General features: G+C 41.1%; 2 protein-coding genes across 2 annotated transcripts; one reads left to right on the top strand and one right to left on the bottom strand.

The window, feature by feature from the left end:
- Positions 1–663: 663 nt before the first annotated feature.
- On the bottom strand, positions 664–2,286 carry LOC122092226. The gene is made up of 3 exons (XM_042662563.1): positions 1,644–2,286; positions 1,164–1,454; positions 664–1,034 (listed from the first exon to the last, which is right to left on the bottom strand). The coding sequence occupies exons 1-3, from the start codon at positions 2,284–2,286 to the stop codon at positions 664–666; spliced, it is 1,305 nt and encodes a 434-aa protein (XP_042518497.1).
- Positions 2,287–10,251: 7,965 nt separating this feature from the next.
- Positions 10,252–13,862, top strand: LOC122092225. Its single transcript, XM_042662562.1, has 3 exons — positions 10,252–10,313; positions 11,973–12,095; positions 13,577–13,862. Exons 1-3 carry the CDS (start codon positions 10,252–10,254, stop codon positions 13,860–13,862), a joined length of 471 nt encoding a protein of 156 aa, XP_042518496.1.
- Positions 13,863–14,529: the final 667 nt, after the last annotated feature.

Raw genomic sequence — 14,529 nt, 5'->3', positions numbered from 1 at the left:
AAGGTGTGGCGAAAATTGACCGAGCTCGATTTTGACTTTCAAGCTGCCTACGTATCCTAAAAATTTAGGAATCAGGTCGAGCGTAGTTCATGCCTCAAAGGCAGTTTTCCTTCATTGCATTCCCCTTTTTTTTTCTGAATGCAGAGGCTAAACATAATACTTTTTCAGCTGATCTAAGTTGGTCAGGTACTGCAGTTCTTGACCATCAAGATCTACAAGGCGTATTGCCTTCCTCGGGAGGATTTCCTTCACCACAAAAGGGCCACTCCAGTTTGGCCTAAACTTGCCCCTTGGGTCATAAATGGGTGCTCTCTGCTCCTTTAAAACCAAATCTCCAACTTCCAAGGAACATGGGTGGACTTTTTTGTTGAAAGCCCTTGCAACTCGCAGTTGATACTTCTTCATGTTGTCCATTGCCTTCATCCTTTTTTCATCAATGAGGTTCAACTCCTCGTACCTTGACTTGAGCCAATCCGCTTCTGGAATCTGACTCTCCATGAGGATTCTAAGAGAGGGGACCTCTAGCTCAACCGGGAGGACTGCTTCCATCCCATATACTAAAGAATACGGAGTTACCCCAGTTGGAGTTCTAATAGAAGTCCGATAAGCCCATAAGGCATAAGGTAATTTGTCAGCCCAATCATTGTTCCTATCAACCATCTTCTAGAGTATGACCTTCGTGTTTTTGTTTGCTGCTTCAACCGCTCCATTAGTTTGAGGGCGATAAGGAGAAGACTTGTGCCTTGCAATCCTGAATTGGTCACACAACTCTTGTGTCTTGCCAGTAAAATGTTGACCTTGGTCAGAAATCACCTCATGGGGCATCCCATGTCGGCAAATGATATGTTCTTGTAAAAATTTGGCTACCTTTGCCGCTGTGAGTTTTACGTATGACTGAGCCTCTACCCATTTGGTGAAGTAATCAATAGCTACCAACACAAACTCGTGCCCGTTCAAAGCTTTGGGGTTAATTTTCCCGATCACATCGATACCCCAAGTGGAAAAAGGCCACGGAGAACTCAGCGTGTGCAATTCTGTTGGGGACACATGAATGAGGTTGGCAAAAATCTAACATTTATGGCACTTCTTCACAAATTCTGTGCAATCGGCTTCTAATGTATTCCAAAAATACCCTAGGCGGAGAATTTTCTTAGCCAACATACGGGCATTCATGTGAGGGCCATAGATTCCCTGATGTACTTGCTCCAAGATTGTCTGTGCTTGATTTTCATCCACGCACACCAGTTGTACAACATCAAAATATTGCTTGTATAAAATATCTTCGTGTAATATGAAATGGGTGGCATAACGCCTCAAGAACCTTTTATCTCCTTGGGTAGCATCTACAGGGTACTTCCCCTCTCTGATAAAATCCACAATATGGGCAAACCAAGGCCTACCATCTACTGTCAGGGCATTGACGAAGCCTTGACGTGAAGGATGATCTCTCTGACCTATAATGAATGGTTGTATTTGCTCACCCGGACCAAAATCAACCATCGATGCGAGAGTAGCCAAAGCATCGACAAACCTGTTATTGTCCCTCTGGAAATAGTCAAAACTAATTTCTGTGAACTGCTTCATTAGAGACTCTACACACCCTTGGTATGGTTTTAACTTTTCCTCCTTTGTTTTCCACTTACCTTGGACTTCGCATATGACAATCGACGAATCTCCGTATACTTCCAATCTTTTGACCCCAATAGAGATGGCTGCTTTCAATCCCATGAGGCAAGCTTCATACTCAGCCACGTTGTTGGTGCACTCAAAGTCCAACCTATATGCCATGGGCATGTTCAACCCTTCAAGAGTTATAAGTAGAACTCCGGCTCTGCATCCTTTGTGATTGGCGGCTCCATCAAAGAACATTTGCCAAATGCCAACCTCATCTTCAATCTCAACAGAAACTACATCTTCATCTGGAAATATGTCATTCAAAGGCCTTGTATCAACAACTAGATGTGTGGATAGGTGTTCAGCGATGACACTACCCTTGATGGACTTCTGGGTGACATACACAATGTCGAACTCCGCTAAGAGCAATAACCAACATGCTAATCTGCCCGTCAACGCGGGTTTCTCAAAACGATACTTGATGGGATCCATTCTGGATACCAAAAAGACTGAATAGGTCAACATGTAATGTCTCAACCTTCTTATTGCCCAAACCAAAGCTGCACAAGTCTTCTTCAGGGTTGTGTACCTTGTCTCATAGTCTGTGAACTTCTTACTAAGGTAATAAATTGCTTGCTCTGTATGCCCATCTAGACCATGCTGAGCCACCATCGATCCCATGTAGGTTTCTAATACAGAGAGATACAACAACAATGGCCTTCCTGGAGTAGGGGGAATGAGGATTGGTGGGTTTACCAGGTAGCTCTTGATGCGATCAAAAGCCAATTGGCATTGAGGATTCCACCTCTTAGGTTGATCCTTTTTCAGTAATTTGAAGATCGGTTCACATATGGCTGTTAGTTGAGAAATGAACCGACTAATGTATTGGATCCTTCCTAAAAACCCTCGAATTTCCTTCTCCGTTTGAGGAGGTGAGATTTCTATTATCGCTTTGATTTTGGATGGGTCAATCTCAATGCCTCTCTCACTTACCATGAACCCCAAAAGCATACCACCTGTCACCCCAAATACACATTTTTGTGGGTTCAGTCTCAGTTTGAACTCCTTGATCCTCTCAAAGAAAACCCTCAAAGCCTTAAAGTGCCCTTCTCGATTAATCGACTTGACAATCATGTCATCTACATACACCTCCACCTCTTTGTGTATCAAATCATGCAAGATAGTGGTGGCGGCCCTTTGGTAGGTAGCACCAGCATTCTTCAAACCAAAAGGCATCACCCTGTATCTATAAGTGCCCCAATCCATAGTGAAAGATGTCTTGTCTTTATCTTTGGGATTTATTTGGATCTGATTGTAACCAGAAAACCCATCCATGAATGATAGAAGCGCATGCCCCGCAGTATTATCCACTAAAAGATCGATGTGTTGTAAGGGAAAATTATCTTTGGGGCTCGCCCTATTAATGTCCCTATAATCCACACATACCCTGATCCGACCATCCTTCTTTGGTACAACTACAACATTTGCTAACCATTCAGTATACCTCGTCACCTCAATGAACCCTACACTGAGCTACTTGGCAATCTCCTCTTTTACCATCAAAGCCCAATCCGAACGCATGTGCCAAATCTTTTGTTGAAATGGCTTTGCATCAGAGAAAAGAGGGAGATCATGTTGAACTATGCTGGCATCAATACCAGGCATATCGGCGTATGACCAAGCAAACACCTCCTCAAATTCTTTTAAGAGCTCGATTAATTGGGTTGTCTCTTGCTCATCAAGGGACATGCCAAGTCTAACCTCCCAGGGATCATGTTCTAACCCCAAATTTATCAACCTGAAATCCTCACAGACTGGTTTGGCCTTCTTTTCCTTTAAAGCTTTTAATGATTTGAGAAATTCAGGCGATGGATCATCGCAACATTCATCATCAGGAGATGGAGGGGATAGGGAAGAGGAAGAAGCAATATACTTGAAAGAATTCATTTCATTAATAACTGGAACAATTACAACAGACTTAGCTTCGACCGAAACCGACACTGCATAAGTGGAAATATCTTCTCTGACATGGAGAGAAACAGAAGGAGAAACAACTAGCGGATTGCCTACAAACTTAAAGGACTTAGGCCCAGACATGACCGACTCTTCATGTACAAATTTCAACTCCTCAGGGTAAACAAATTCATCCAAACAACTCTAGTTAGGAATGACACCCTCAGCACGATGAATCAACAAGTGGGGTGAAGGTGCCTCAGATTCATTGGTCCCACCAATCATCATAATTTCCTCATCGAAGAGACCGTTAACATCTAGGTCTTCCTCTGTGTATCCCTGTTGGACCTGTTCAAACTGCTTCAGTGAGTAATGTTCTAAATCTTCCCAATCAATCGCGCAATCAAAGAAGATCTCAAAGCCTGGTAGCCTCTCCCCTGAAAACACATCTAACCATGGTTCTGGGAATCCGCAATAGAAGAAATCCTGCCCTTCTTTGACAAAATAACCATTCAGAGTTTTGAAATAGGGAGTCACATTGACGGTCTTAGATCCATCTTCCGTGTTGTTCCACTTCGAAACCTTGACTAGCCCAGCCTTAACGGTCTTGTTCTGCTGATAACCTGCCTCTGTTGCCTTCCTTCAGAACTTTCCCCGTTGCTAAGCATATGGATCAAATTCTTCCCCTCATTCTTGTATTTCAACTCTTCATATCTCTCGAAATTTCTATCATATTTTTGCTTCTTGGCTGCTATCTTTTGGCTAACATCTAGGTCTTCCTCTGTCGTAACATAACCAAGGCCAAAGAGTTGTGTGTTCACATTCAGAGATAAAATATCTGGGTCACCCTGTTGTTGCACCCCTAGGCCCATGCCTGGAAAATACTTCATTTTAAGAAGCATGTTGGTTACTCCGGGGTTGGTGATGTTAAACTCTATCAAAGCAAATCTCTCTCCCGGTGAACTAGGCCCCAAAGTTGCATTGATACTGCCCAACTCAAAACCTCCCAAACGAACTTTAGATGTCTCACCATTGTTATTTTCCCCCACATCAATGGATGCCATCATGCTGACCAAGTCAGGATCTGCCAAGATAGTGATCACCTGCCCTTTGAACACATATTTTATCTTTTGATGAAGGGAAGAGGAAACTGCCCCAACCTTGTGCAACCATGGACGGCCTAAAATCATATTGAAAGACGTAGGAATATCGATAACTTGGAAGTCTACCTCGAATTTTGCTGGTCCAACTACTATCACCATAGTGAAAATTCCCAACATGCTCCTCTTGGTGTTGTCATAAGCTCGAACACATTGACTAGATGGCTTTATCTCGGCTTCATCAAATCCCAAATGTTTAAAGGTCTTGAGAGGGAAAACATTCAACGCCGACCCATTATCTACCAATACTTGGGGAATTCGACATCCTCTGCAATCAATGGTTATGTGTTAAGCCCTTGTGTGGTTCGAACCTTCAAGAGGGAGATCGGCATCTACAAACATCAATGAGTTCATTGCATACGCGGCTCCTACTAGGCTCGCTAGTTGTGCCGGATTGGTCCCAATTGGAACTTGGATGCTTGCCAGAGATTTCAACACTGCTTTCATGTGGGTAGGAGAGGCCATGAGCAAGCCCCAAATAGATATATTTGCTTGGGTCTTCTGCAACTGTCTCAATACTTGATTCTCTGGTTCAATCAACTTATTGTTCAGTCCCTGATCTTTTGGCCTTGTTGGTGGTTCTATGAGTCCTACTGCCTTGTAGTTCTTCCCACTTCGAGTTTCTGCTATTATCTCACCCCGAATGTAGAGCTCTACCTCTTCGTTAGACTTTGGAAATCTTTGCTTTGCCTGCAACCCTTCCCCAGGGATAATGATATCATAATCCTCATTGGCTTCAAGTTTGACTGCATTTAGCTCCAAACCAAGATTTGGTGTGTAAGTCTCAAAATCAGATTCATCATACAGGCCATTGATCTCATCGTCCTTCAACTCTGACTCTACAGGCACTTTTAAACTAGAAGTGACAACATTAGCCAGAAGGGGGAAAGTAAATCCGCTAAGATCTCCAACGTTGGTCGCCTCTGCTTGGCTACTCTTCACTGAGAGAAAAATGATAAGGGAAGTCGGGTCAAAATTTCCTAACTCTTCTTGCAAGGCGTTAACTGGTCCGATGCTGAGGAAGGGGATTTGTGGCAACATTGGGTCGCTTGACCCGGATTTCAAACTTCTTTACATCAAGCAGATCTTGGATTGCCTCCTGCAACTTGTAACATCTATCTGTTACGTGACCTTACTGACAATGGTAGTCACAAAACAGGTTTGGATTGAACTAATCAGGTTTATGCTCAGGTAAGGGTCTAGGCTCTGGCTTGACTATAAGACCGGCCTGAAGCAAACGATTCAAAACTGAACTCAAAGAAGTCCCCAAGTCAGTGAACTACCTTCGAGGACGATGGGGAGCAGGGGTTGCATCTTGCTCAATCACAAATGGCGTTGTGGGAAGAATCGCCATCATGGCATTAGACCCCGAATTCCTCTGTTGGGTAGAAGGTTTTCTGTTGCTACTAGCCTCCTTAGCAAGTTTTCTATACTTGGGGAGCTCTTCTTGGGCGAGGGCATCTTCGACCTGCTGGGCTGCTATTCTGAGTCCATTAAATGTCAATATTACCTGGCCAAACAACACATCCTTGTAGGGACCACACACCGACCTCATGATCATGGCAATCTGATCTCACTCACTTGGTCGATCGCTCATCATGGATGCTTTGTCACGGAAATGCCTCAAATACTCAGTGAAACCTTCATTTGGCATTTGCCTTGTAGTTTCCAATTCTCTTCTTGTTAATTCCACTTCAGTATTGTAGCCATACTATTTGGTGAAAGCTCTCATAATGTCCTCCCAAGTGTGAGAGGATGCCTTATCTAAAAACATAAGCCAATGGTAAGCCGAACCGGTTAGAGAGAATTGAAAAGCTTGCCCCAACATTTCATCTGTGAACTTCTTTATCCTCAACTGTCTAATGAAAGACTTCAAGTGGGTATGGGGATCCCCAGTTCCATCAAACTTGTCACATGTCCACTTGAAAATTTCTGGTAAGATTGCTTGAGGAAAAAAGCATAGCCCCTCAGTATCAAAAATTTGGTCTTCTGCCCCTTTCATATTCCTTATAATGTGCTCCAAACGGTTGACCTGATCCTTCTATTCCTTTTTCTCTTGATCCTCAACAACCCTGGCAGTAGGAGCGTTGGCATAGAAGTCATACTCATCCTCGGCCAGGTAGGGAGGTTGGGGAACAAACCTAGGAATTTGAGGGCGACTCTGTTGATCTGGAACCTCTCCTTTGGTGCGACCATATGTGTGCGTACCACCTCCGTAAGGTTGGCCATCATTTCCTCTAGCCTGGCCATTCGACTATCCATGTTATCCAAAGGTGGTTATGGAGGAATGCCTGCCATCGAGAACCACTCAATGATGGTCCCAAGAGGTTGCTAGGACAATCCCAACTAAGTGGGATGAACGAGAAAGGCTGATTAGGGTAAGATGTTGGCGGCACTGATTGGTACCGAAAAAGGACAAATATAGACGGTGAGATGGCAATACACAACACTCTCCTACTTGAACACAAGACTAGCCAAACATATGCAAACAAGGACGACCAAACCAAACAAGAGTTAGCTCAAATGAGAGGCATCAACTTAACGACATACTTAAAGAAGTGTGCCTAAGTTGAAGAGACTCTCAAGTGATGGATCAAGAAAAGGTGGTTCCTGTAAGAACACTTATGTAGGTGACTCTACACTGAATCAATCACCAAAAACCATAGTGGACGAATTTGGGTCCACCGTTAACATCGAGATAGCATGTGTAAAACCTTTACCAGGTTGAGACCTATATACCACATCAGACTGGTGGTGTTAGCATATAGCCACGGTACCAATCATACGGTGCAGTTGTAAGAATCAACAACTGGTGTAGTTATAAACACCAGCACCTTTAATGTTAATGATAAATCCAATCCCTCCGTTGGTGAATGGTAGATTGAGACAGGTAAAAAATGACTACAAGGGGTTCCAACATGAACCGCAAACAATATTACATTAGTTGTGTTGATTCTAGTCATTGGTTCTATGTCCAAGTACATGATGCATGTTGGCTAGGTTTAGGACCGGAAAGGCTACCTTGACAAGACCGATATACCTATCACCCGTGTACACAGAATGAATCAGAGGCACGTGGTCCCTTTGATATACCAATAGGGGAATAGCTCAAACAGATCGATCTCAGAGTGTTAACCAATAGCGTCTCTTTGGGAACACCTAAATGTGTGTGATCTCCCTCAAGCACGCAAGGTAACACCCTCGCCGATAAGTTCTGTATTCTAAGCCCAAATGACATGGTATCAAGGGGTGTGATGAAACTGGGGGCAGCCCAAATATATGTGAGGGACCCTGGCAGCTACACCACGAGGGTGAATAAGGGTAAGGCATACTGTGCTCAATGTAAGAAGTGTATGCAAGTGATGAAAAGTGAAAAATAACATGTCAATATACAAACAATAAGGTACAAACAACGCTATACAAACAATGGTCAATCAAGAGTCTAACTCCCCAGCAGAGTCCCCACTGTAGGTATCATGGACCTCCGCCCGAATCGCGATATGACGCGTAGCGTGTACACACGCTAAGGTTCGACCCTAATGAGATGAAATAGTATCCCCTGATCATCAAATACCAAAGGGGGGACACACGTTATGGGTAAAAGGGAGTCGCCACCTAGAAAGGGTCTAGGACCCATAAATGTCTCCCCCAATCAATGAAGAGAGACTAATGACTCTGATGGATAAGGCTAGTTTGCACCAAGATTCTGGACAAGTGTCAAGTGAAGACTGGGAAGGTGTTAAGCACCCAGTCTGCCCGGCACTAAGGCCGGTCTCCTTTTGTTTGACCAAAATTTGTATGTACCCTACTAACTAGTCCTAAATCTAGGTCACTGAAAACCCTAAACTAGGTATCTAAGCATGACATGTGAAAACCCTAAGCCAAGTGTCTAAATTATGCTAGCTAGGTTATGATGCAAATAATGAAATGATTATGCTAATTAAAAATTAAAAATCCTAAATGATTTAATTGATGTATTATGAGTCTTAGATTAAGCTAATGAAATAAGCCTAAACCTAGGATTAGTTTAGCAACTTATGAAACCCTAAATTAAACTAATTCGATTAATTGAGCCTGACCAAGATGGATGGTCAATGAATTTGTGAGATCCTAAATTGAATTAATTAAAATGATTAATCCTAATCCCTAATGATTTGTGAAATGAATTATTGCAATCCTAATTAATCTATTAATCTAATCGGTAAAAAGATTTTTAAAGAAAGATAAAAACTTGAATTGAATGGTGAAAACTACCCAAATCTAACTATTTCAGATGGAAGTTTTGGAAAACCTAATCAATCTAATAATTTAAACAATTAAAACCAACTTTTAAGAGTCAATTAAATGCATTATGAACCTTAATTAATCTAATGAGTTAAGACTTTATTTAATTAAATATTAAAATAATTATTTAATTAACAACCTCAATTTAAGTAAATGGAATCTAACTATTATGTTAAATATACAATGGTTGTAAATGTACGTGGTGGTATGAGTAAGGAGTGGACAAAATATGAATACTAGCTAACCTATATACATGAGAAAAATGAATTGATTTAAACAAAAAAGAATCATCAAGTATCAAAAACATGTTAATAAACACGAAGCATGGCAAACATGATATTGACTAACCTATCTAAATCTAATGATTATCAATATGGCAAGATATCCGAATCTAAATTAAATACACAATTAATTCTAAAGGGACACACTATTTGTGATAAAAAGAAATGGACCGAAACGGGCTCATTTTTATCAACCCGAGAACCCAAGTAACGCGCCTAATGCTAAGAGCGGTTTGAGGGGGCCAGCCACGCCCATACTACCCTACATCCTAGACTACGCCCCACGTATGTTATGAAGAGGGAAAAAGAAAAAAAAATCATTTGAATTTTGAATCAAGGAAAAGTAAGTTGAGTTAGACTACTTTGAATGGATGAGATTTGATGATCTAAGTAATCTATCTAGTTTACTTGATTAACGCTAATCTAGGTTCAAATACATTATTATACTTAATTAGATGGATTGAAAATATTTTAAACTAATCCTAAAAGGTGAGATGAACATATCATAAGGCCCCAAAAGGACTAATGAGATAAACATTATGCTAATTAGACTAAATCATTTTACTAACTACATTTACACAAAGCAAATTAATAAAATAAGCTATAATAAAATGGGAGTTTGATTAAACTACTACAACAACTAAATCAAACTACATTGCAAAACAAAAGAAAAAAAAAAAAGGTGAAAAATCAAACTTTACAAGACTTAAACACATTGCGAATTTAAAAAACTGATTTCAGAGATTCCAGTAAGGATTATAGCAACAACAATGTCTTTACTCATGGTTTCTTGACATGATCAGATGCCTTCGTAACCCAAAGTGTCAACCACATATGGTGCCACAGAGCTTGGTTAGAAACAGTAGAAAAAAAACACATACAAGGCCCTAGGCAAGGTCGGATCGATTCCATGGAGAAGTGAGGTTGAAGATGATGGTGATATGGTTCAGATTTCGATAATGGAAGGAATGAAGGTGAGGATGGATTTGGTTGCAGGTTTAGACATGAATGATGCGGCCAAGTGAAGGAAAGAAGAAGAAGATGGTGGAATTCGGTTTCAGCAAAGGAAGAAAAGAAAGAAAAGAAGAGGAAGAAGAAGAAGAAGAATAAGGAGTAGTTGCAGGTTTCAGCCATGGGAGAAGAGAGGAAAAGGGTGGATGGGTTCTGCTGGAAATGAAGAGTAGAGACTAGAGAACTAGAAGGGAAAGAGGGGACTGGTTCGGTTGCAGTAGCAGGGAAGAAGAAGAGAAAAAGAAGAAGAAGAAGAAGAAGGTGCAGGTTCGGTTGCAGTAGCAGGGAAGAAGAGAGAAGAAGAGAAGAAGAAGAAGCAGAAGTGCAGGTTCGCTTGCAGTAGCAGGGAAGAAGAGAGAAGAAGAGAAGAAGGAGAAGGGAGTGAAGAGGGGCGGCTGGAGAAGAAAGATGGAAGAGAGGAAGAGGAAGAAGAAGAAGGATTAGGTTACATGTAAGATTCTGATCTAAGGGTCCAGATTAAAAGAACAAAAAACAATTTTAAAAAACTAAATCAAATCAAATCTACTTAAGTAAACATGTTAAAAAAAAAAAACCAATTAAACCTAAATACCTTTAATTGGACCGGAATAAAGCAATTCACGTCTAATAAACCGTACTGAACAAAACTGAAACTAATTAAACATAATTAATCTAAATAAAACAATTATTAATAAATTAGATAAACTAGTACTAAATTGCAATTAGGAGAAGAAAAATACCTTAAACCCAGCTTTAATCAAGAAATAAGGAGAGATAACCTTTGTGCTTCAAACCCAAAATCGAACCGAACCGGACTAGGTCTCCCGGCTCAAGGAAGGATTACACATTCAAAATTTTATACTTTGAGGGATTCTTTATTTAGAGAGAGAGAATTAGCAAAAACCTTCATGGGGCCATATTCCTTCTCCCAAATTTTCTCCTCCTTTTTGGAAGAGAGGAAGGGCTATTCTTATAGCCTTGGGACTTGGGACAATTCTCTCTTATTTCTGATGTGGGACTAAAAAACTAGAGAGAATTGTCCAAAAAGGCTTGCTTTTGGACAAAGGGGTTTGGGCGCCATGTGGCACTCTTTGGTTGCTCGGAATGGAATCTGATACTGAACTTTGGAGTCAACTTTCGGGGGTCATATCTTTCAAACCGTTTGTCAGAATTCGACATGTAATATGTCGTTAGAAAGCTCAGTCCGAGCACTATCCAATGTTAGACATGATTATAGTCTCGACCGGAAACCTTTATGAAAATTTACATAAAGTAGGGACCCAGATCATATAATGAAAGAGAGAATCGAGCGTCGATTCGTATATATCTCGCATCAACGTGTAATGTCTGACTTGAGGGGACAAACAACAATAATCCACAACATCAAATTCTAATTTTTGAAAACATTTTCTCTTGAAAGTTTATAGGAAAAATTGGTCATTTTCTACTCTAAGTTTGAAAATTCTCCAAGTCTACAATATCCAACATGTAATCCTTCATATTGTCATCATTGCCGGGGGGTGAAAAAATTCGGTATCTACACCAGGATTCATCAACTCCTCTAGGCTGCTAAAATTTTGATTCTGCTGAATGGTGGGTCGGTGGGATATTTTGGGGTAGAAAGGGGCTTATGTCAAGGGGATCCAATTTTCCCTATGCTCTTTATTATTGTGGAGGACGTGCTGTGTAGAGGTCTTTCTGATCTTGTAGCCAAGAGGAAAATAAAAGCTCTAAATGGGCTGCGCGGAGTTGCAACCCCAACTCACAGCTTGTTCGCGGATGATATTTTTGTTTTCTCCAATGCTTCAATCAGGTATGTGAAGAACCTAAAGGTCTTTCTTTCTAGATATGAGGAATATTCTGGACATCGGATAAACCTTGAGAAGAGCGAGCTATTCCTTGGCTCTCTTCCTGCCTAGAGAAAATAGGCTATTATTGATGAGCTAGGCATTTTGGTGTATAACTTCCCTACCCGGTACCTGGGTGTGGAGATTTTCAAAGGAAGAGTGAAGGAGTCTTGCTTTCGATCTTGGACAAGGTAAAAAGGCCGTCTTGCATGGTGGAAAGGGAAACTTTTGTTTATGGTTGGGAGAGTGGAGCTTGCGTCCTCCGCTATTCTGGGTATGGTTAATCATAATTTTGCAATCTATTGGTGGCCTTCTTCCTTGATTCCTATTATGGAGCTATGGATGAGGAACTTTATTTGGACTGGCGAGGTTGATACTTCCAAAAAAATTACTGTCAAATGGGAGATGTGTTATAGGCCGAAGGAGGAAGGTGGTTTCGGATTGAGAAGACTTAGAGACTTGAATAAATCTCTTCTTAGCAGTCTGGCGTGGAGAATCAAGCCTGATGACTCACTGGCATACAAGTTCTTGAGGGCTAGATTCTTAAAGGGGGACGATTCCTTAAGGTCTGGTTACAGGTCGTCTTCTATATGGCCTGGCGTCAGAAAAATGTGGAGTTTCATCTCGTCAAATGAATGATGGATGGTTGGAAATGGTAGGAAGATTAACTTCTGGACTGATAAATGGTTTGGTGGGTTCTCAGTTCATGAGCTTGCGGAGGTGGGGCAGAGTGGCAATCTGCCTTCTATAGGGAAGGTTGCCAGATTTATTGATAATTTTTAGTGTAATTTGCCTCAAGTACAATCCTTTACAGTGAATGATATTTTTAATTTGATTAAAAATATTAAAATTCCTCTGTATGACTGTGAGGATATTTGCTTTTGGAAATGCTCTCTGGATGGATCTTTTAATTCGAAGTCGGCTTGGGAGGAAATTAGGATTCGTAATCCTAAAGTTCCTTGGGCCCCTCTAGTTTGGTGTAAAAAGCTGCAACCTAGGATGTCCACCTTTGGATGGTGTCTGGTTCATGGGAAGTTGCCTTCGAAATATGTGGTGAGGAAGAGAGGGATTGCTCTTGATTCAAAGTACAACATGTGTGGTGTGGAAGAAGAAACTGTGGACCATATTTTCCTCCGCTGCCCCTTCTCTATGAAAATATGGAGATTCTTATGTGGCTGTTTCAATATTGGGTGGACGAATCCTGGATCCGTGCCTTTGCTCTTCCAATGGTGGAAAAGAATGCTTAGTCATGTTTGCTACAAAGAAGCTTGGGAGATGGGGTTGGTCATGTGGCAGACAATATTTGGAGAGAGAGGAACACGAGGCGGCATGATGATAGATTGAGGCATCCTAGGCACGTTTGCCAAGTGATCATTGATGAGTTAAGGAATAACAAGCCTAGTAATAAAGGTGTTGTTAGAACTATAGCTGATATTATGTGTTGTAGGAAGTTGGGTTTGAGTATTCAGGCTGCGCCTTCTAGACTAATTTTAGAGGTTTTCTGGAGTAAGCCTTATATAAATTGGATCAAGCTGAATTTTGATGGGAGCTCAATGGGTAACCCTAGTCAAGCGGGTGCAGGTGGAATTTTTAGAGATCATTTGGGAAGAGTGTTGGGATCCTATAAAATATTTATGGGGATTATGGGAGTTTTTGAAGCAGAGATGGAAGGGCTTATGGAAGGCCTTATGCGTGCAAGAGATATGGGCATAAATCAGTTATGGGTGGTGTAAGACTCTAGTGCGGTGGTGACATTGGTGCAACAAAAGAAGGTCCCATGGTTTGCTACTCAATGATGGACTTTTCTGAAATTATACTTAGATGGTATCACCTAGAAAATATCTCACAAATTCAAAGAGGCCAATATAGTCACTGACTATTTAGCTAGAGATGTAACAAAGTCTGCAGTTTCAGAATCAAATATTGTATTTTCTGTCCATAATGTGGATCTCCTTGGTAGAGACGCTAATGGTAGACCAAATTGTAGATTTTGTTAATGTGTTTCTCCTTTCCCCCTGCTGATGGCATTGTATAAGGTGGGGAGCTAGGAGAATGAGGTTTCTGTTTTCTTTGCTCTGTACTGATGTTCTCTTTTTCTTATTATTTTCAATAAAAATATTCTTTTAGCAAAAAAAGGGGGCGGGGGGCGTAAAATCTCAAACTATTACGGAATTTTTCTAGAGGCATCCCCAAGTTGGTTGTGTAAGAATCAACATTGATGGTTGTTCTTTAGGGAACCCTAGGAACTCAAGAGTGGGTGGGGGTTTTTTGAGATCATAATGGTGTCCCTATTTGATGTTTTTCTTGATATGAAGGTATTGCGTCGAATTAATAGGCAGAGTTTGTAGCTTTCTTTGATGCGGTTAAGATTGCAAGACAGTTTAACCTATCTCTGATCTG

This window comes from Macadamia integrifolia, chromosome 10 (assembly GCF_013358625.1).
Source record: "Macadamia integrifolia cultivar HAES 741 chromosome 10, SCU_Mint_v3, whole genome shotgun sequence".
Classification (NCBI taxonomy): domain Eukaryota; kingdom Viridiplantae; phylum Streptophyta; class Magnoliopsida; order Proteales; family Proteaceae; genus Macadamia; species Macadamia integrifolia.
The sequence above is the reverse complement of the archived record's forward strand: the minus strand, read 5'-3'. Positions and strand labels throughout refer to the sequence as shown.

Excerpts from the sequence above, each read along its gene's own strand:
- LOC122092226 (XM_042662563.1), bottom strand. The coding sequence starts at position 2,286 with ATGGTGGCTCAGCATGGTCTAGATGGGCATACAGAGCAAGCAATTTAT. Across the intron at positions 1,455-1,643 it reads TGTCATATGCGAAGTCCAAG|GTCAGAGAGATCATCCTTCA; the intron begins GTAAGTGGAAAA and ends CATTCATTATAG. Across the intron at positions 1,035-1,163 it reads TGGCCCTCACATGAATGCCC|AATTGCACACGCTGAGTTCT; the intron begins GTATGTTGGCTA and ends TGTCCCCAACAG.
- LOC122092225 (XM_042662562.1), top strand. The coding sequence starts at position 10,252 with ATGGAAGGAATGAAGGTGAGGATGGATTTGGTTGCAGGTTTAGACATG. Across the intron at positions 10,314-11,972 it reads GACATGAATGATGCGGCCAA|AGGTCTTTCTGATCTTGTAG; the intron begins GTGAAGGAAAGA and ends CGTGCTGTGTAG. Across the intron at positions 12,096-13,576 it reads TTCTCCAATGCTTCAATCAG|GAAGTTGGGTTTGAGTATTC; the intron begins GTATGTGAAGAA and ends TATGTGTTGTAG.